Genomic DNA, 21,477 nt, shown 5'->3' with positions numbered 1-21,477 from the left:
GACTTTTGACATTTTTATTGGAGTACATTACAACTTTAAAAATGCCTTTGAAAACTCCGAATTTTGATGCTATGTACTTGAATGTGACAGAGCTTTGTGAGCATCCCTGGATGTTTGTAGTTTTCTTTTTGTAACTTTTTATTTAGGTATAATTTTACATATACAGAAAAGTTGCAAGAATAGTGCAAGGGACACCAATGATTCCTTTTCCCAGATTCAACCAGTGTTTTCCTTTTCTTCCATTTGTTTTCCCATCCTTGCACACGCCTCCCTCTGCGCGCACACAAGCACGCGCATACACACATACACACAAACAAGTAAGTGCATTTTTTCCCCTGAACTATTTGAGAGTGAATTGGAGACATCGGGCTCCTTTATTCCTAATACTTTCGTGAGTATTTCTTAAGAACAAGGCCATTCTGCTAAATAATCACAGTACAGTTATCAAAGTCATGGCTTTTAGTATTGATATAACACTACTGTCTAACTCACAGTCCCTTTTCCAACTTTATCAATTGTCTCCATAATGTCCCTTACAACATCTCCCCCCACCACCGAGTCCAGGGTACAATCCAGGATGACACATTGTGTTGAGTTGTCATGCCTTCTTTAAACAGGAAGTTTCGCAACTTTGTGTTTTCTGACTTTGGCATTTTTGAAGAATTCAAACCAGTTATTTAGTAGAGTGTTGCTATTTCAAGTCTGTTTGATGTTTCCTCATTCAATTCTGGTTATGCATTTTTGTCAGGAATACCAAATACCACAGAAGTGTTGTGTCTCAAGGTATCTTATCAAAAGGCACATGGTGCTGATTTGTGCCTTAATTGGTGGTGTTAGCTTTGTTCATTGAGTTAAGTTGGAGTCCATCAAGTGTTTCCACAGTGAACTAACAGTTTTTCCTGTTATAAGGTTTTTTGGAGAGATACTTTGAAGCTATTTAAATAGCCCGTCCCTCTTCAGATTTCCACCTGCTAGTTTTAGCAACCATTATTTTCTAACTCTGTTATTTTTTCTATACTTATTAGTTGGCATTCTGCTGAAGGAAGAGCTTTGTCTTCTCCTCCATTTATTTGTTTGGATCAGTATGGGCTCATTGGTTCCTACTTTTTTCAGTGGTTGTAACTCATTACTCTCATTATTTATTTTGACAGGCACAGATTTTTGCCAGTAAGAGCCCTTCGAGTTGACCCCTGGGTCTTTTTGATGAGTCTCCTTTACTCTTTGAGCATTTCCTTACTTTTCTGGTACAACAAGATGTTCCAGATTCACTGTATGTTTTCTCTGCCCCAGCTATGGAAGGGACATTTTTCCAAAGAATCCTGGTTCTTTTTTTTGTAGAGAATGGTATTTAGAAATTAAGGGCCGGGTGCAGTGGCTCATGCCTGTAATCTCAGCACTTTGGGAGGCCAAGGCAGGTGGATCACCTAAGGTCAGGAGTTCGAGACCAGTCTGGCCAACATGGTGAAACCCCGTCTCTACTAAAAATACAAAATTAGCTGGGTGTGGTGGCACATGCCTGTAATCCCAGCTACTCAGGAGGCTAAGGCAGGAGAATCACTTGAACCCAGGAGGCAGAGTCTGTAGTGAGCTGGGATTGGACCATTGCACTCCGGCTTCGACAACAAGAGCGAAACTCCATCTCAATAAAAATAGAATTTAAGATGTGTGTGTGTGCGTGCGCGTGTTTTAAAAGAAACCACACTATGGAATATTACATTTACTAAATCACTGTATACCGTATATATGAATGTGTGTGTGCATTTAATGTTACAAGAGTCAAACAGAAGAACATTTATTTTACATGTAATAATCATAAGTTTTGACAGGAAAGAAATACATTTTTCATTTCACAGTAAATGGCATTACACAGTTTTAGTGATAAATCATCTTGACATTTATGAAGGAGCAAATGGAAAGTGGGGAACTGAGTGTGTTAAATATAAAGCTATCTTTAACTGTTCTATTAAAAAGCAAAGATTTATTTTCCATCTGTGATCTGAATGTGCCTATTTGTGTTCTCTTTTACGGCAGTGGAATTTCTGTGGAGCCACACGACGGAGAGCATGTGTGTTGGATATATGTCAGCCCAGGATGGGAAAGCCAAGGTAAGCGGGAAAAAACTGGGTCATAACCTGAAAACCTTGTAGCCATCGCACAAACCTCTAACCAGCTAAGTTGATGTGGATGAATTTTTTCAGCTTTTCTTGGGCAGTAGCTCTATGATCTTTATAAGAATCTGAATAAGAACAGTTAACAATGCTAACAGCTCCAGAGAAAACTAGCATATCTATTTTGCTTTTGGTGACACAGCAAGGGAGCATTAGGAAAAGCCTGCCCACCTTCCCCCACAGCTCCCAGCTTCTTCCTTTTTGCCCATTGTGAATAAGTAGAAAAGAGGAAACTGGGATTTGGGAAGAGAAAATGGCAGTGAAGCTGATGAGTTGACATAGATGGATGATTGCAGATGGATGATTCTGCAAGGAGTGTTGGAATAAAGGAAACTGAGTCAAACAAGCTTTGACCCATCCTGCATGTTTAATGGCACAGGTGGCTGACATGCTTGGAAGTGTGACCCGTCTGATCTTTCAGTGTGTTCTGTCATGCCCTGACATGGTGTCTCCATGGGCAGAATCAAAGGTCTTTGTCCATGTGCCACATGCCCGTGGCACTCATCCCTCAGTGAGTTACGGTAATCACATAGGCATCCACATCCCTCAGTGAGTTACGGTAATCACATAGGCATCCACGTACCGTCTCTGGAGTTGCTTGGCTTCCCTGGACTCATGATGGTTGAGCCTGGAGTAAGCAACTTGATTTGTGGGTTTTATTTTATATTGGCCTCATGTTCTTCTTGTTCATAAATTTTTTAGAAACAGCTGTGGCCTGTGATGTTTACTTGGCGTTAAAGTCCCTCAGTTCTAAAGCTGTGAAGCTGTGCAGCCTTGTTTTTAAAGGAAATGATTTATTTTGCACATTTTGACATATAAAATAGGAAAACTTCTGATATGAACTGTCTGATACAGATTGAATCATAGATAAAGGATAAATATAATAAAGAACACTTTATTGCTTATTTGTCATGTAATACCCATCCCGACTGTCCTTTGTATATTATCCAGCCAGACTGTAGTTCCACAGAACTTTTGTGAGTAGTATAAAGAACATTTATTCAGACAAGGATTGGCTTATATTGTGAAAATATTACTGAGATCCACCCTCCCCCTTTGCTTCACCTTCACCTGGTACAATATTCATATTGTGTTAGTAGACCTATTTCCTAAGAGAGTACGTAAAAGATTGCTTCGTTTCATAATTTATATGGAATGGAAATACAATTACCTATTTTAAAGGTGATTTAAGGGTTTAGAACAGCACTGTCTAATAGAATTTTGTGTGATGTAAACATTTTATATCTCTGTTTTCCAACAGGGAAGCTACTAGCCACATGTGGTTATTGAGCACTTAAATGTGGCTAGTTTGATTGAGGACCTGAATTTTAAATTTTACTTAATTTAAATTTAAATAGCCACATGTGACTCATGGCTACCATATTGAACAGCATAGGTTTAATGAATAAGTATGAAAATGGTTATTCATATTTTCAGATTCATTTCTTCTCAGTGACAAAACAGTTCCCATACATAAAACAAGCCTGATAAACCCCAAGAATCCTTGCCTAAGAGTAGCTTGCAGCCATTTCAGTTTCTCTGACGCCTTACATATTGATTCAGAACTAAGATTGCTTTTTAACAAAAGAGCATGTTTGAAGTGGACTTCAGCACTGAAGCCAGTCTGGTCAGGTATGATTATGTTATAAGTCCCTTGTATGGACATTTTTTGTTATCCTTGCTGGTGGCCCATGAAAGACACCTTACTATTTAATGTGAAATATAGGTAGTAAAGAGTGGAGAGTCCTGCTATGAGCCCGAAGATATTTGGCCTCCAGTTATATTGCTTGACATCTGGTAGACATGGTTTTCTTATTGTTGGTAAATTCTCCAGCTGGTAGTCAATTGGGCCAGCAGATACAGCTGGCCCTCTTGCCTCTCTTGTAAATTATGTTTTTGACCTTCCTTGAAGAGAGTTAATCCCTCTTCCTTCCTTTCCCCTTTGAGCCTGTGACTACAAATACTTTCAAGAAAAAAAAAAAGAAAGAAAGAAAAAAAGAAAACCTGAAAACAAAAACACGAATGATTTGGCTGCCAAATTCTATTGATCAAAAAGAAAAATTACCTCTTTTGTTATAAATGCTAGAATTTTTTTTGTATTGCAAGTAAGACAAAGTTGTAGATGAGAGACTGAGCTCAAAAGTGAAAAGGGGCTGTAACAATGTTTGTATTCTGTTTAAGCTTTGGACCTTCTTCTCCCTCTGGTTTCCTCACTTCTATAAAAGAATAGTTGAGCTAACTAGTGGCATACCCATTCAGCATTGTGACTGGTTTCCGAAGCATGTTCCTCCATAATGTTGAGAGCTATGGTAGCACAATGAGTAAGAAGGCATCTTAAAATATTTAAAATTTAAAAACTATTTTAAAAAGTTAAAACACTTGTGCCCTGCTTTTCAAAAATTGTCTTCCTTCTGCTTGTTACCAAACTCAGAAACTGAAGCCACCTGGCCATTTGAACGTGTATGAGCTAGCTGTGTTTAATCCAAGTTAAAGCCTTGAATTAAAGCTTAGCTAAAAATCATATTGCTTAGAAAAGGCTGGATAATAATCAATATCATTGTAACCAGAATGCGTATATAATATGAATAGAGCTAGGTTCTTTTACAAGTCTCCTTTTTAAAAGAATGTTATTGCAATTAAATCATTTAATTTAATTTCTAAACTGCTTTGATAGCATAAGGTGAAGATTTCTTTCTAAGGAGTCAAAATTAGGGCATCGGTACCAGTTGAATTTTAAAAACAGATTGCCCATATCCTACCCAGATAGCAGACAGTTAATGAAGAGTTTTTAATAAACACCCAGTGTGCATGGACTACTGTAATAGAAACAGATGTTAAAACTGGCATGGAACTTACTCAACTATCATACGTGAAATTAGGTTTCTTTTATTATGTGGAGGTCACTTTTTATAACTACAGTGAAAATACTGTTATAAAAATTTCCTTGAGGAGGAGCAGACTATTTTACAGTCTTTAAGTGTCTCTCCACAGACTTCTTATTAGTTGTAGGGAAAAATAATAACTATATAATGGAGAAACCAGGCAACACCTTGACCATGTGATCAAAATTAATACCACCAATGAGGGGCAGATGGACAATACGTGCCTCTGGCTATGATAACTTGAGGATACAGTATCACTTGTCTAGTATTCCATCTGGAAATACATAACCTGAACCTAACTGCGAAGAAACATCAGACAAATTTAAAATGAGGAACATTCTGTGAAGAAAGAAAAAAAGAACCATGTTCTTCAATAATATCAATGTCATAAAAGACAGAGGCTGCAGAAGTATTCCAGAGGAAACAATACTAAAGAGATGTGACAGCTAAATGCAGTAACTGGTCCTAGACTAGATCCTATATCGGAAAAATGCTATAAATGCATTATTAGGTCAATTTACAAAATTGGAATATGGATAGTAAAAAGTGTCATATCATTGTTAAACTTGCTGAGATTGGTTACTATACTGTGGTGTATAATATTTTTATTCTTAGGAAATATATACTAATGCATCTAGGGGTACAGGGCCATAATATAGGCAATATTTTCTCAGTGGTTCAGAAAAATATATTAAGTGGATGAATGGATGGATAGAGCAATAGCAAATTGCAAAGCAAATGGAGCAAAATGGAGCAAAAGTAGTTGAACCTTGGTAAAGGATGTATAGATCTTCCTAGAAGTATTCTGTAATTCTTAAATTATTTTCAAATTTAAAAAATTTAAAAATGTCACTCTTGGGTCTTGTGGCACATTTGATTAGTTCTTTGGGCCTTGTACTTGAAATGATGCAGTTCAAAAAATATCACCCTTGGTTTATAACTAAGTCTGCATTGGATGAATGATTACATTCCCCCAAACTATTGCCTTTTTCTCGTTTTGAATTCCTGACTGGAATGACCAAAATTCAGATAATAACACATCCCATTACAAATATTTTGCAAAATATTTCTATAATAGTTCCTTGTTTTCCAGTGGGATCTAAGAGAGATTAAGCTTTTTCATGATCAAGGTACTGTCCTCTTAGGATGTTTTTTGCTATATTACTCAGCTTTTCTAAAAAAAAAAATTTTACTCAACAAATTTTGTTGTTGTTGTTGTTGTTGTTGTTGTTGTTTTGAGACGGAGTATCACTCTGTCGCCCAACAAATACTTATTTGTGATGCTTCTCTGCCTTGTGTGACAAACCCTGTGTCATACTCTGACACATGCCACTGAAACAGGGCAGATGTTGCCCAAACCATATTTCCCTAACCTAGGGAAAGCACAGGGCACTGGGTGGTAACTCAGTGATATTTACATTTTGTTTTTAACATTTTCTATTTTAATGCCATGAAGTCTTCCAAACCTCATGAGGTCGTGCCAGGATTTCTATTATTGGCACATCTGACTAGTTCTTTGGGCCATGCAGTTAAAATAAATAAGTATTGGGATGGGTGCAGTGCCAGGAAGTTGGAGCCTGGGTTGCCCTCCCACTCCATGCACACTGTGAGCTGTGGTTTGATCACTCTGCCTCTGGATCCCAGAGGCCTCATCTGTCATATGAGCATAAGAAATCCTTAGTTCGCCTTAAGCCCTTCCTGTGATACGATAAGAATGAGGAAGCAAAACCTTATCTATCTCAATACAGATGACTAGACCCCATTAAGTCCTTGATGTTGCTTCCAATCTGCAGAATTCCAAATCCAACATTCCAGATTACATAAACAAGTATTTGCTATTCAATTTTCAGTAGGAGTTTTGCAATACCAATGTAGTATCTACTGTGTTCTAACATGTTTTATCTTCATGAAGATGGTTTACAGGACTTTTTAAAAAAACTCAGTGAATGTATATTTACAAAGGATATCAGAGATGAGATTTCTGAGTGCTTTTTGCTAGGCTTAAAACTTACCTCTCACATAAAGCCTTAGGAGGAAGACTTAAATATAAAACATGACGTACACAAGAGGAGGTTATCAAAAGAAGTGAAAAGAAACTCCACTTCTAATTAGAATGAAGAAAGTTACAAGAGACTGTTGCTTCTACTCCCAACTATGTGAATGAGCTGCATAATCTATAGAATCATAAATTTTTAAAAAGTATCCAGAGAGCTTAATATGTAGAGAAAAACTTAAGTAAACTAAATTCCAGAAAGAGACAAGCCCTTGCTAGGAGACCAAAAGCCTCCGATTTCTTTATTCCCTGGCAGAGCAGCAGGAGGAGGAGTCAAACTCAACACAGAGGTATATAAAGATAAATCAGCCAAATTTTTAATGAACTCTTTATGGCCATGTGTGAGCTGATGTGACAGATTAAAATCCTGAGACACTCCATTCACAGAGAGCTTATACCCACCACCAGTTTTTCTCTATGAGGCCTTCATCAAGTGGCAACACACCAAAAGCTTGGAGCAGAGCAAAGAATTGTGAGTGTTTCATTAAGGTGCATAAGGTTTTCACCAAATACATGGCAGTGGCCGAAGAAAGACTAGAAGCATAGCAAGAGAGCTGCAAGACAACTCATAAGCAATAGTGGTCCTTTATCAACTGCAACACAGTTGCAACAGAAGGCTGGGTTAAAGCAAAAGAGAGTTTTAAAAACCTCTCCTGCTCCCAACATGTACAGGGCCTTCATCAAGGGCAAGGCAATGTTGTACCAAAGCCTAGTGCCAGGGTAAGAGAGTGAAGAAATACTCCATGGCACAGAAATCTGGAGGAGCTTACAAAGAGCAAAACGAACACCTTAGCATCATGGAAAGCTGATGGCTTGCCTATAAACAAAGAGAAGTCTCCCATGGTTAGAATGCTGGTGCCTGGACTATAAGAATGGAGAATTCTCTAGAGTCTCACCTGGACTCAGATCCCAAACCTTGCTTGAGGGAAATTCCTGATCCAGGATACAAAATCAACATGTAAAAATTAGTAACATTTTTATATATCAATAATGAACTGCCTGGAGAAAGAAATCAAGAAGGCAATCCCATTTACAATAACTAAAAAGAAATACCTAGTAATAAATTTAACCAAGGAGATGAAAGACCTCTACTAGGAAAACTACAAAATATTGATGAAAGAAATTGAAGAGGACACAGACAAATGGAAAGACATCCCATGCTCATGGATCAGAAGAATTAATATCTTTGAAACAACCCTATTGACCAAATACCAATGGTATTTTCCACAGTAATAGAAAAGACAATCTTAAAATTTATATGGAACCCCAGAAGAGCCCAAATAGACAAAGCAATCCTTGGCAAAAAGAACAAAGTTGAATACTTCACACTACTTTACTTCAGAATACCTTACAAGCCTATAGTAACCAAAACGTTATGATAAAAACAGGCATATAGACCAATAGAATAGAATAGAGAATCCAGAAATCCATACCTTTATAGCCAACTGATTTTTCACAAAGGCTCTAAGAACATACATTGGGGAAGGGACCCCCTCTTCAATAAGTGGTGCTGGGAAAATTAGATATTCATAAGCAGAATAATGAAACTGGATACCTGTCTCTCTTCGTATCTAAAAATCCATTCAAGATTGATTAAAATCTTAAATGTAAGGCCCCAAACTATAAAACTACTAGAAGAAAACATAGGGAAAATACTTCACGACATTGGTTTAGGCAAAGATTTTTATGGCCAAGACCTCAAAAGCACAGACAACAAAACTTGAGACAAATAGGACTCTTACTAAACTAAAAAGCTTCTTCACAGGAAAGGAAACAATTGACAGAATGAACAGACAACCAGTTGAATGGGAGAAAATATTTGCAAACTTTTCATTTGACAGAGGACTAATAATCAGAATATACAAGGAACTCAAACAACTCAATGTTTAAAAAAACAAAACAATCCCATTAAAAAGTAGGCAAAAAATGTGAGTAGATATCTCTCAGAAGAAGACATACAAATGGCCAACAGACATGTGACAAAATGCTCAACATCACTAATCATCAGGGAAATGCAAATCATAAACACAGTCAGATATTATCTTACCCCACTTGGAATAGCAGTTATTAAAAAGACAAAATATAACAGGTCCTGGTGAGGATGCAGAAAAAAGGAAACTCATACACTGTTGGTAGAAATGTAAATTCATACAGCCACTATGGGAAACAGTATGGAGATTTCTCAAAAAAACGAAAATAGTATTACCTTGCAATCCAACCTTTCTACTACTGGGTGTTTATTCAAAGAAAAGGATATCAGTACATCAAAGGGATACCTGCGCTGTACTTGCATGTTTATTGCAGCACTACTCACTTACTTTAAACTTTGCTATTGTGTGCAGCACAATAGCAAAGATATAGAATCGACCTAAGAGTATATCAACAGATGAACGGATCAAGAAAATGTAGTATATATACACAATGGAACATTATTTGGGCATATTAAAGAATGAAATCATGTCATTTGCAACATGGATGGAAGTGGAGGTCGTTATGTTAAGTGAAGTAAGGCAGGCACAGAAAGACAAATTTAGCATGTTCTCACTTAACATGTGAGAGCTAAAAAATGCTGATCTCATGGAGATAGAGAATACAATGATAAATAACAGAAATTTGCAAGGGTGTGTGAGTGGGAGGAGGGAATGAAGAGAGATTGGTCAATGGGTACAGTTATACAGTTAGATAAAAAGTATGAGTTCTAATTTTTGATAGAGTAAGTTGACTGTAGTTAACAACAATGTATTATATATTTCCAGTAGCTAGAAGATGGAGCTTGAAATTTTCCCAATATATAGAAATGATAAATACTCAGGGTGATGGATACCCCAAATACCCTGACTTGATCGTAACATATTGTGTGCGTGAAAAAAAATCACATGTGTCCCATACATATGTCAAATATTATGTGTCAATAAAATAAAATGATTAGTATGTCAGTTGAAAAAATTAAAAACATAAAATAATTGACATTGGGTATATTCACATCATTTAAAAGATAATTTCAAACCCAGGAAGGATGAAAAATAATAGAAAAAGTTCAATGAGATAAAAATTAGAAATAAAATAATTTTCAAAAAGGAAAACTGATATGGCTATATTAGTGTCAGCATAGGAGATATGAGATAAAACAGGACATTTCATATTGAAAATGTGGTCAATTCAATTAAAAAGGTATAAAACTTCTAAATGTATATGTGCCTAGTAAAAGAAGCAAAAATTGAGAGTAATAAAAGTACTAGACAAATCTACAATCATAGTTGGAAACTTTAACATCCTTCTTTCTCTCAGTATGAAATAAGGCATACAATAGTAAATGACTTGAATAAAAATTAGTAAGGATATGAATAATAGACCCAACTTGACCAAAGTCTTATTTATAGAACATTACATTCAACAAGTTATTATTTTCAAGTTCATAAGGAATATTTACCAAGAGAAACTGGCAGTTATTTTCAGCTGAATGGTAATGAAAACAATAGATCAGAATTTATAGGATGCAATTAAAACATTAAAAGGAAAAGTATGTCCTTAAATACTTATGGTAGAAAAGAAAGTTTAAAGTAAGTGAGTTAAGCTATAATCTTAAGAAGCTTTAAGAAGAATAGATGGAAAATAATCAAAATAAGAATGCAAGCAATAACATAGAAAAGAAATTTTAAAATGAAGAAAAACAAAGCTAGGCAGTTCTTTGAAAAAAAATTAGTGCAATTGATAAAGCTTTAGAAATAATGATTAGGAAAGAAAGAAAGAAACCCTCAAATATACCAACAGCAAGAATGAAAAGGAAATAGTAATGCAGGATGACTGATTCTGTAGGCATTAAATGGCTAACTTCATTTCAACAGAGGCACCAACTTGGATGAAATGTATTAATTTATTGAAAACAACCAACTTAACAAACTAAACACACACAAAAACCCAAAATTTAAATAACCATTTACATATTTAAGAAATTGAATTTCTAAGGCCGGGCGCGGTGGCTCAAGCCTGTAATCCTAGCACTTTGGGAGGCCGAGACGGGCGAATCACGAGGTCAGGAGATCGAGACCATCCTGGCTAACACGGTGAAACCCCGTCTCTACTAAAAAATACAAAAAACTAGCCGGGCGAAGTGGTGGGCGCCTGTAGTCCCAGCTACTCGGGAGGCTGAGGCAGGAGAATGGCTAAACCCGGGAGGCGGAGCTTGCAGTGAGCTGAGATCCGGCCACTGCACCCCAGCCTGGGCGACAGAGCGAGACTCCGTCTCAAAAAAAATAAAATAAAGAAATTGAATTTCTATAAGCAGAACATTCTCATAAAGTAAACTTTATGCCCAGATGGTATCACTGGTATCTTATATCAGACATTTTAGGAAGAAATAACATTAATCTTATGCCATTTCTTTCAGAAAAATAAAGCAGAGTTGTTTTCCAACCCATTTTGTGAGACAAGGGTAACCTCAGTATTTGACAAAGATGTTACAAGGAAGGAAAACTACAGACCAATAGCTGTCATGAATATATATGCAGAGATGCTTATTAAGTTATTATTTTGGGATGAAAAATCCAGCAGCATTATTGCCTGTGGACACCAAATAAGGTTTTTCCAAGGAATGCACGGTTGACTTAACATTTCAAAAGTCAGTCATTGCCAACAAATAATACTGGAACATAAGGATATCCACATGTAAAAGAATGAAGTTGGGCCCTTTATCCCATATATAAAAACTAACTCAAAATGTATCAGGAACCAAAATGTTAAGCGCTAAAACTATACCTTTCTTAGGAGGACTTAGGAGTAAATCTTTCTGTCTTTGGATCATGCAGTTATTTCTTAGATATGATCCCAAAAGCACAAGCAACAAAAGAAAAAATAAATAGGACATCATAAAAATTTAAAACTTTTACACTTCAAAGGATACCATCAAGAAAGTAAAAAAAAAAAGCCTACAAAATAGGAAAAAATATTTGCAAATCATATAATTGGTGAAGAGCTTGTACCAGAACATATATAGAACTCTTACAACTGAACAATAAGAAGACTTAAAATGGGCATGAGATCTGAGTAGACATTTTTCTAAAGAACATATACAAATAGCCAGTAAGCACAGGAAAAGATGCTCAACATCAGTAGTCATTAGCGAAATGCAGATCACAACCACAAGTAGATACCACTTCACATCCAATAAGACGGCTATGATAAAAATTGTGAATAATAACAAGTATTGGTGAGGATGTGGAGAAATTGGAACCCTCATATATCGCTGATAGGAATGTAAAAATGGTGCTGCTACTTTGGATAGTGGTTTGGCAGTTCCTCAAAAAGTTAAATGTAGAGTTACCATGTGACCCAGCACTTCTGTTCCTAGGTATATACCCGAGAAAATGAAAAGATATGTCCACATAAAAACTTGTGCATAGATACTTACAGCAGCATTATTCATAATAGCAAAAAAAAGAAGAAACAATCCAAATGCCCATCAACTGATGAATGGATCAACAAAATGTGAAATACTCACACAATGGAATATTTTCAGCTATAAAAAGGAATGAAGTGCCGATACATACTGTAGTTTGGATGAACCTTGAAAACATTATTCTTGGTAAAAGAAGCCAGACACTAAAGGCCACATAGTGTATGATTTTTGTTTATATGAAATGTCCAGAATAGGAAAATCCAGAGATAAGGTAGATTAGTGGTAGGGGTAAGGGAATGGGGAGTGAGTGCTAATGGGCACAGGGTTTCTTTTAGAGGTGATGAAAATGTTGTGGAATTAGAACATTGCACATTTTGCAAATATATTAAAAACTACTGAATTGAACAGTTATTTAAATGGATGAATTTTATGATATATGAATTATATCTCAGTAAAGCTGTTAAAAATGTTAATTGATATAATTGACTGTGTTACCAAAATAAAGGAGAAAACCCATATGTTCCTCTTGGTTCCATATGATCATCTCAACTTGCGTGAATGATAAAAATCTCAAAATATGAGATATCCAAGGAAAATTCCTCAGTGTGATTAAGGGCATCATCTATCAAAAACCTACAGCTAAAATCATACTAATTGGTGAAACACTGAACACTTTCTTTCTAACACGGACAGCAGGCAAAGAGGCCATCCACTCATCACTTCTATTCAGTATTTTATTGGATGCTCCACTAGTACAATAAAGCAAATAAAAGATAAAACTTGGAAAAGAAATAGTAAAAACCGTAGTTATTCTCAGAGGACATGAAATGAATCTAACGAATGATGTGCAAGACCTGTTCCCTGAAAAGTATAAACCCTTGCTGAGAGAAATAGAAGACAACCTAAATAGAGAAACATGCCATATTCATGGATTGGAAAACACAGTAAGATAGTCATTCTTTCCACATTCAGCTATAGATCCAAAGCAATCTCAATAAAAATTCCAGCAGACATTTTTAAATAAGAAATTGACAAGTTGATTTTATAATTTGTATGGGAATTTAAAGGACCTAGAACCGCAAAAATCAACTTTAAAAAACATCAGAGTTAGAGGACTTACAGTACCAGACTTTAAGACTTACTGTTAAGCTACTGTACTGTAATCAAGGCAGTGTTCCTCCACAGAAGAGGCAACCCTAAAAATCAATGTATCAGCTTTGAAATCAGCAGGAATACCATCCAACTCTTCTGCAGTTTCACAGCATTCTGAGGGAAGGGAATTACCAGATTTGTTGATGCAGCAGGGTCCACCAAACACTGCAGAAATTATTAAATATTGTCTCAGAATTATAGACGGAAATTTTTGTCTCAGGAAGAAACCAGCTGGGCATGGTGGCTCATGCCTGTAATGTCAGGACGTTGGGAGACTGAGGCAGGCGGATCATGAAGTCAGGAGATCGAGACCATCCTGGCTAACATGGTGGAATCCTGTCTCTACTAAAAATACAAAAAACAAACCCCCCCCCCCACACACACACAAAATTAGCTGGGCATGGTGGCACGCACCTGTAGTCCCAGCTACTTGGGAGGCTGAGGCAGGAGAAGTGCTTGAACCTGGGAGGTGGAGGTTGCAGTGAGCCGAGATCGCGCCACTGCACTCCAGCCTGGGCAACACAGGGAGACTCCATCTCATAAATAAATAAATAAATAAATAAATAAATAAATAAATGAAACCACATTTTATTCAATGTGGAGGGCCAGAATAATCACCGGCAGTGTGGATGCTGTTTGTCATCAGATGAAAGAACTGTCTTTACAATAAAGATTTCCAAAATGGGAAATTATACATTCAACAACCTTAATAAAACATTCTTTCAAAAAAATGAAAGAGGATTTAGATGGACACTTGTATCTCCTGATGTATGTATTTTGGTCAGCTTCTTCACAAGCTTACCTAACTGCTTACATACCTTAAACTTTGATTAAGTTAACATTTTAAAATGTTATCCTATTAATTTACTCTTGGCCTTCAAGTATTACCAGTGTTAAACTACTAAAAGCACACAATATCTAGTAAACTGCCATAGGTTTGTCATAATTTCACTTTTCTTTCCATCTGTTTAGGGATATAAAGAATTTTTCAAGCAAAGTTGCTGCTTTAGGAAAGTGATTTTTCTGAAATTGGATGAGGATTAGTGAAATAATAACACCCTTATTTGTTTTTAATTCTCAAATGTTTTATTCACAAGGTTATTGGGGCACAACTGACTTAATAAGTGTATCCTGCTCTTAAAGATAAAAATATAACCAAGGTAAAACAGGTGACTTTGTGGTATTAAGACTAGGGCAGTAACACAAAAGATTATTTGTGCTAAAAAGATTTTATTGTGTGTAACAAAAGATTATTTCTGAACAGAGATTCAGAAAAGAAATGTAAATGAGAGATAAATTAAGAAATCAAATTTGATGTAGGAATAGATGTTTGAACTGGAAATTACAATTTATTGGAGATATTTTTTCTTTCATTATTTTATCATTTCAAATGTAAATTATGTATGTATGAATCTTGATGACTATTAACTTTTCTCAGCTTCAATGTCTGAAAACCTCATAAAATCATCCTATTTACCTAAATAATGCAATTTATTTATTTATTTATTTATTTACTTTAGAGACAGGATCTTACTCTGTCACCCACTCAGAGTGCAGTGGCACAATCATAGCTCACTGTAACTTCAAACTCCTGGGCTCAAACGATCCTCCTGCCTCAGCTCCCCAAGTAGCTAAGACTATAGGTGCACCACCAGGCCTGGATAATTTTTAAATGTTTTGTGGAGATGAGGTCTTGCTGTGTTGCCCAGGCTGGCATCGTCTCAAACTCTTGGCCTCAAGTGATACTCCCACCTCGGCCTCCCAAAGCACTGGGATTACACGTATGAGCCACTGGACACCTGGCCTATTTATAAAACTTTAATAAGATCTTCTTGGGACAAGGGTAAACCCTCACAAAGCTAAATAATTTTCTTCCATAACTTTAACTTTGTTCACAAAGTTATGTTGAGTGAACAAAGCCAGACATAAAAGAATACTAAGTGAATTATTCTATTTATATGAAGTTTAATAACTGGCCCAACTAAGGTATGGTGATAGAAATCAGAAAGTGATTGCTTCAAGAAAAGGGCACAAGGGAATTTGGGGGCAGTAATAGAAATGTTCTGTGTGGAAAATGTTCTCTTTAGGATTTGGTTTCATGGGGGTACAAATCATTAAAAATCATCAAACCCTTTGCTTAACATCTGTGCACTTTATTGTATGTAAAATCATACCTCTATTTTTTGAAAGTCTTAAAAAAGGTATTAGCAAGACTATCTTGGTTTGTTTTTTACGAGACAGGATCTTTCTCTGTCATCCAGGCTGGAGTGCAGGGACCCGATTATGACTCACTGTAACCTCAAATTCCTGGGTTCAAGAGATCCTCCAGCCTCAGCCTCCCTAGTAGCTAGGACTACAGGGGCACACCACCTCACCTGGCTAATTTTTATTTTATTTCTTGTCAAGACAGGGTCTTACTATGTTCCCCAGGTAAGACTGTCTTTAAAGAGGCATATAGTGTTCGACAGAATGTGCCTCAGAATTAGTCAGACTTGGATTTCAATCCTGGAGTCCCTGCTTTACAACCCGGGACAAGTTACAACTTTGATCCTTAGTTTCCTCATCGTTAAAGTGGGAATACTATTGATGCTTTGATAGAATTCTGAAAATTAGTTGAATGATAAAAGTGAAGTGTGTGTAATAGATGCTACATTTGTTATGATGGGTGGTGGTGGCAGCAGTAGTTGTGGTAGAGGAAGAGGTGATGGTGGAAGTTGTAGGAAATCTCTCAGGACCGTCACACCACAGGTCCCATTTACACTGCAGTTATGCTTGCAAAGGTGCCATTTGTATTGACTATGACAAGAGTGATGCCACCTGAATTTTCACCCTGCTCCTTTGGTGGAAGTGGCAGTGGTTATTACATTTTGTCAAACTGCAACTCCAACTTGCAAGTTAATGTTAATAAGTTAATGTTAATAAGTTAATAAACCAGCTGGCAAGTGAATTCAGAGTTCTCAGAACAGGAAAAAAAAATTGTTGGAAGCTGCAAGAAAAGACATTCCTTCCTGAACCCTGCAATTCAAGCCAAAATGGTGGCAAAAGAGCTCTTTCTAAAAACTATCTGATAGAGGTCTACCACTTTGACAGCGCCACAACTTAGGTTTTTAAATCAAACCTAAGGTGTGCCTTCAGCATTTCTTTTAAGCTCACCCAGCCAAATAATTTTCCTTTTGAAAGTAGAAGGGAGAATGTTGCTTACTAGCTATGTTAAATTTCTCTTGTGTGAACCTTGATTACAGGCAGTCTTCTCGTATTCCACTGAGCACTGGACAGTGGAACACCTCCAGGATGTATTGACCATGAATCCCTTAAAAGAGACTTCAGTTTCACAATAGTGGCCAATGGCATTTAGTCATTGATGGATGTATTCAGCCAAATACATTTATTGGACCATATTTTAGATTTGACAGGAACCACCGAGATACAAATTGGCCTTAGTCTTAACCGAATTCTAACTGCTTTTGATAATCTAATTCTGATATTATCCAACAACTAAAGGCATCTGATCCCTGGCAGGAAGCCAACTGCCTCGGGATGGTTGTTAAGGCACCACCAATAAACCTGTGTACTAAGAAAACATCCCAGACAGCTAAGTTTGGCAAGTGCACTTAGAAACCACAGGAAAAGTGGCTAATCACTGATTTTACTTGTACCTTTTAAGTTTGCCTAGAATTTCAAATGCAGAAACTTGTGTTTCTTTTCCATGCTCTTAGGGCTGCCAGGATAATCCATTGGGTCTATTTAGAAAGTTATTTACACAAACAGGAAAAGATTGCGGAAGATTGAATGTATGAAAAACAGTTTCCTCAGCCTCAAGTTAATTTCTAAGAGTCATTGATAATTTTATTTTTGCCTAATTAGTCTTACATCATTAATTTCTTCCAAGTGATTCATTCAACATTGCTCCAAAGCAATAAATAGAAAAACAGAGAGGGAATTTACTGTGTTGTTAAGAGTATAAGTCTTCTCAGGGGTGCGAATAATATGTATTCAGATTATTCTCATTTTAATCTGGTGTAGGGTAAGATCTTTGCAAAGATAAATGTCTATTTTAATCTATTACTTGACTTATAGACCCTCCATGTTAGTTGAAATGAAGTGAATAAACTTTTTTGTTTTAGCAACATGAAAAGTAATGAAAACATTAATTTCTCTATCTCTACATACATATGTAGTTATCAGTCACCAATGTGAACTTAACTTAGAGTATCACCTTGTTACCTTCTAGTACCCAACATTTTAGATAAATATGTACCTTCCCAGCCAGAGTCATGCCTGCTGTTTGCTCACAGGACATATAACCATGACATGTAAATGAGACAAATGTACTTAAAAATGATTGACTTTATTATGAACAGGAAATGAGTAATGATTACCTATGATGTTTTTTTTTTTTTTTGGATTGGGAAGCAGTAGCCAAATGATGAAAGGAATTTTCTCTTGTTTTTTCAATCTCGAGACAAAAAAAAACTATAATCTTGGTCATGTCATTCTTGTTTCATGTTAACTTACTAACTTGAGAAAAGATAGTGATTTCTGTGATTGTAAATATTGAGAATCCCCCATTGATTTTATGCTGTAACAACTTTTATTACATTATTTTATTAAATGGGTGAGTTACAGATATGGAATCTACTAGGTGTATATTATATGTGCAGGTACTAATGACATCACAGGGCCCAACACATAGTAGGCATTTGGCGGACAGCTCTTTAATGAGTGACTGCGTGTTGAGCTTTAGGGTAGAACTTTGAGTTAGGATGGTGCGTAGATACAACATTTTGTTCCCGCTGTCCTTTCTTCCCAGTAATCTCCAGATTTGAGCTCAAAAGTTGTATTCATCATAGCAGCTTTGGAAAAAAATTAAATCTATATAAAATACAAATTATGTGGAAAAATTGTACACAGATTTAAACTTTTAAAATTTTATGTTAAAATATGATTTTTAAGTTCTGGTTTGTTTTCTCCTATAAGAGCAGATGATTTGACAACACTGGGACCCACTTCCTATGTGGCAGTGATTGGTTGGAACCAGGTGGTAGCCGCCCTGTTTGGTGAAGCCTGGGCGCTCCACTTCCACAGTCCTACACCTGGCCTGCTTCACAGGCATTTGAGACTAACCCGTGTTATAGATTTTGAACCCTAAGCCAAGTCTATCTGCTAGAATACATTTTCATTCCAGTATGATTTGTTCAAATAATATAGTTTATGTTTTTTAAAAAGTCTTCATCTTGGAATGCTCGTTCTGTTTAATCCTAAGGATTAGAATTCCTTTATGATAGTTACAATGTATGACTTTTATGTTCTATAAGTAAAGCAATACTGAAAATTTGTGAAAACTTAACATTTTAGTATTAACTAATTGAGACATTTGGCTATGGTTGAGCTGTTCTCTCTATTTACATTTCTTTCCAATACCTCTGGATGCAGTACATGGTAGGCACTGACAATTTGCTTTTATGCACTGGAGCTGTCATCACTGTACTGTACATGTTTGGACTGCATGTCTGCTGCCATGTTGAAGGGTAAAATGAAACTTAATTTAGGATGAGGGTTATATTAACAATTCACTAGTAGGAGATGCTCAGAGTACTTGGAAATAGATTTTTCTTCACTTGAAATAGAAAATTAATTTTAAATATGCTTCCTAAAACAGATTAGAACCCCAATAATTCTTTGATTTCTTCCATTGATGGCTTTTGTGAATATCATGGTAAAATTTTGAACAGTTAAGAGTTAGGAATATTACAGTAGCTAATAATGACTGACTAAGAAGGAAGCCTTATTACGTGGCTTGAGATTTCAGCTATTTAAAAAAACTTCAGTTTACTTAGGAGTAAAAGTTTGATAAAACACAGTATCTCATTTTTTGAATGAATTATTTATTAAACAATTAGCATTGAGTGTCTTCTATATTCAGGTACTCTTCTGGGGACATCATAGTGAACAAAGCAGACAAGAATCCCTGTACTTGAGGACTTACATACTGGTGGGGGAAATAATGAACAAGATAAGGCCTATACTATGTTTGTGATAAGTACTGAAAAGAGATGTGAAGCTAGGAAAGGGGTTAGGAGGTACAGGGGTTCCAATGTTAGGTAGGTTTCACTTCAAAGGTGTCATTCAAGTATAGTCTTGGAGGATTTATGTGAGCAAGGCAAGAACCTATTCCAGGCATAGGGAACAGCAGGTACAAGGACTCTCAGTTAGGTGTGTGCCTGGTGTGTTGCAGGGGTAGTGAGAAGGCCAGTCTTAATGGGTCCGAGTAGGCAATGGAAGGCCATATAGATTACATAGTTTTTTATCCATGGTCAGTATTTGGGCTTTTCCTCTGAAATGAGAGCCATTGGAGAATAATGAGCAGTGGAGTGATATGAACTGGCTTACATCTTAAGAGGTGACTCCAGCTGCTGAAAGGGAGGCTGGGTGGAAGGTTGTTGCCATAGAGATGAGTGATAATAATGACTTGGACTAGAGCATTAGTCACACGGGTCATGAGAAGTAGTTGGCTTCTGCGTGTATTTTAAGATAGAGCCAATGGGATTTGCTGATGGGTTGGATAGAGATGTGAGGGAAATAGAAAAGGCAATGATGACTCTTAAGATATTGGCCTAAACAGAAGAATGGAATTGCCATTTACTAGGGTAAGGAAGAAGGTGAAGTGGGGGAAAAAGACTTGTGGGGGAAGTAGCAGAAACTCAGTTCTGCATATGTTAATTCCAAGATGCCTGTTAGGCATCAAATGGAGAGACCCAAAAGGTAGCTGGATATGTGTGTCTGGAGTTTAGGAGAAGGGACTAAGATGGAGATACATATTAGGGAATCTCAACATAATAGATTTTTTTTATTATTATACTTTAAGTTCTAGGGTACATGTGCACAATGTGCAGGTTTGTTACATATGTAGACATGTGCCATGTTGGTGTGCTGCACCCATTAACTCATCATTTACATTAGGTATATCTCCTGATGGTATCCCTCTCTCACACCCTACAATAGGAACACAGTGTGTGGTAATCCCCTTCCTGTGTCCAAGTGATCTCATTGTTCAGTTCCCACCTATGAGTGAGAACATGCAGTATTTGGTTTTCTGTTCTTGCAATAGTTTGCTGATAATGATGGTTTCCAGCTGCATCCATGTCCCTACAAAGGACATGAACTCATCCTTTTTTATGGCTGCATTGTATTCCATGGTGTATATGTGCCACATTTTCTTAATCCAGTCTGTCACTGATGGACATTTGGGTTTATTCCAAGTCTTTGCTATTGTGAATAGTGCCGCAATGAACATACGTGTGCATGTGTCTTTATAGCAGCATGACTTATAATCCTTTGGGTGTATACCCAGTAGTGGGATGGCTGGGTCAAATGGTATTTCTAATTCTAGATCCTTGAGGAATCACCACACTGTTTTCCACAATGGTTGAACTAGTTTACAGTCCCACCAACAGTGTAAAAGTGTTCCTGTTTCTCCACATCCTCTCCAGCACCTGTTGTTTCCTGATTTTTTAATGATTGCCATTTTAACTGGTGTGAGATGGTATCTCATTGTGGTTTTGATTTGCATTTCTCTGATGGTGAGTGATGATGAGTATTTTTTCATGTGTCTGTTGGCTATATGAATGTCTTCTTTTGAGAAGTGTCTGTTCATATCCTTTGCCCACTTTTTGATGGGGTTGTTTGTTTTTTTCTTGTAAATTTGTTTGAGTTCTTTGTAGGTTCTAGATATTAGCCCTTTGTCAGATGAGTAGATTGCAAAAATTTTCTCCCATTCTATAGGTTGCCTGTTGACTCTGATGGTAGTTTCTTTTGCTGTGCAGAAGC

The 21,477-nt window shown here is 36.6% G+C and overlaps 1 protein-coding gene across 15 annotated transcripts in view; it reads left to right on the top strand.

The window, feature by feature from the left end:
• The window catches only part of LOC105481498 (taspase 1), a 441,844-nt gene that overhangs the window by 229,336 nt on the left and 191,031 nt on the right, over positions 1-21,477 (top strand). For all 15 annotated transcript variants that reach the window (XR_986975.3, XR_986974.3, XR_011613532.1 and 12 more), the window contains one exon: positions 2,032-2,105. Coding sequence is in view for 11 of the 15 variants with exons in the window: in XM_071079677.1 (XP_070935778.1) it covers positions 2,032-2,105 (74 nt within the window). In the remaining 4 variants the exon portion in view is untranslated. Of the gene's footprint in view, positions 1-2,031; positions 2,106-21,477 lie in introns of those variants that run through there.

This window comes from Macaca nemestrina, chromosome 15, assembly GCF_043159975.1.
Source record: "Macaca nemestrina isolate mMacNem1 chromosome 15, mMacNem.hap1, whole genome shotgun sequence".
NCBI classification, from domain to species: Eukaryota; Metazoa; Chordata; class Mammalia; order Primates; family Cercopithecidae; genus Macaca; species Macaca nemestrina.
The sequence above is the reverse complement of the archived record's forward strand: the minus strand, read 5'-3'. Positions and strand labels throughout refer to the sequence as shown.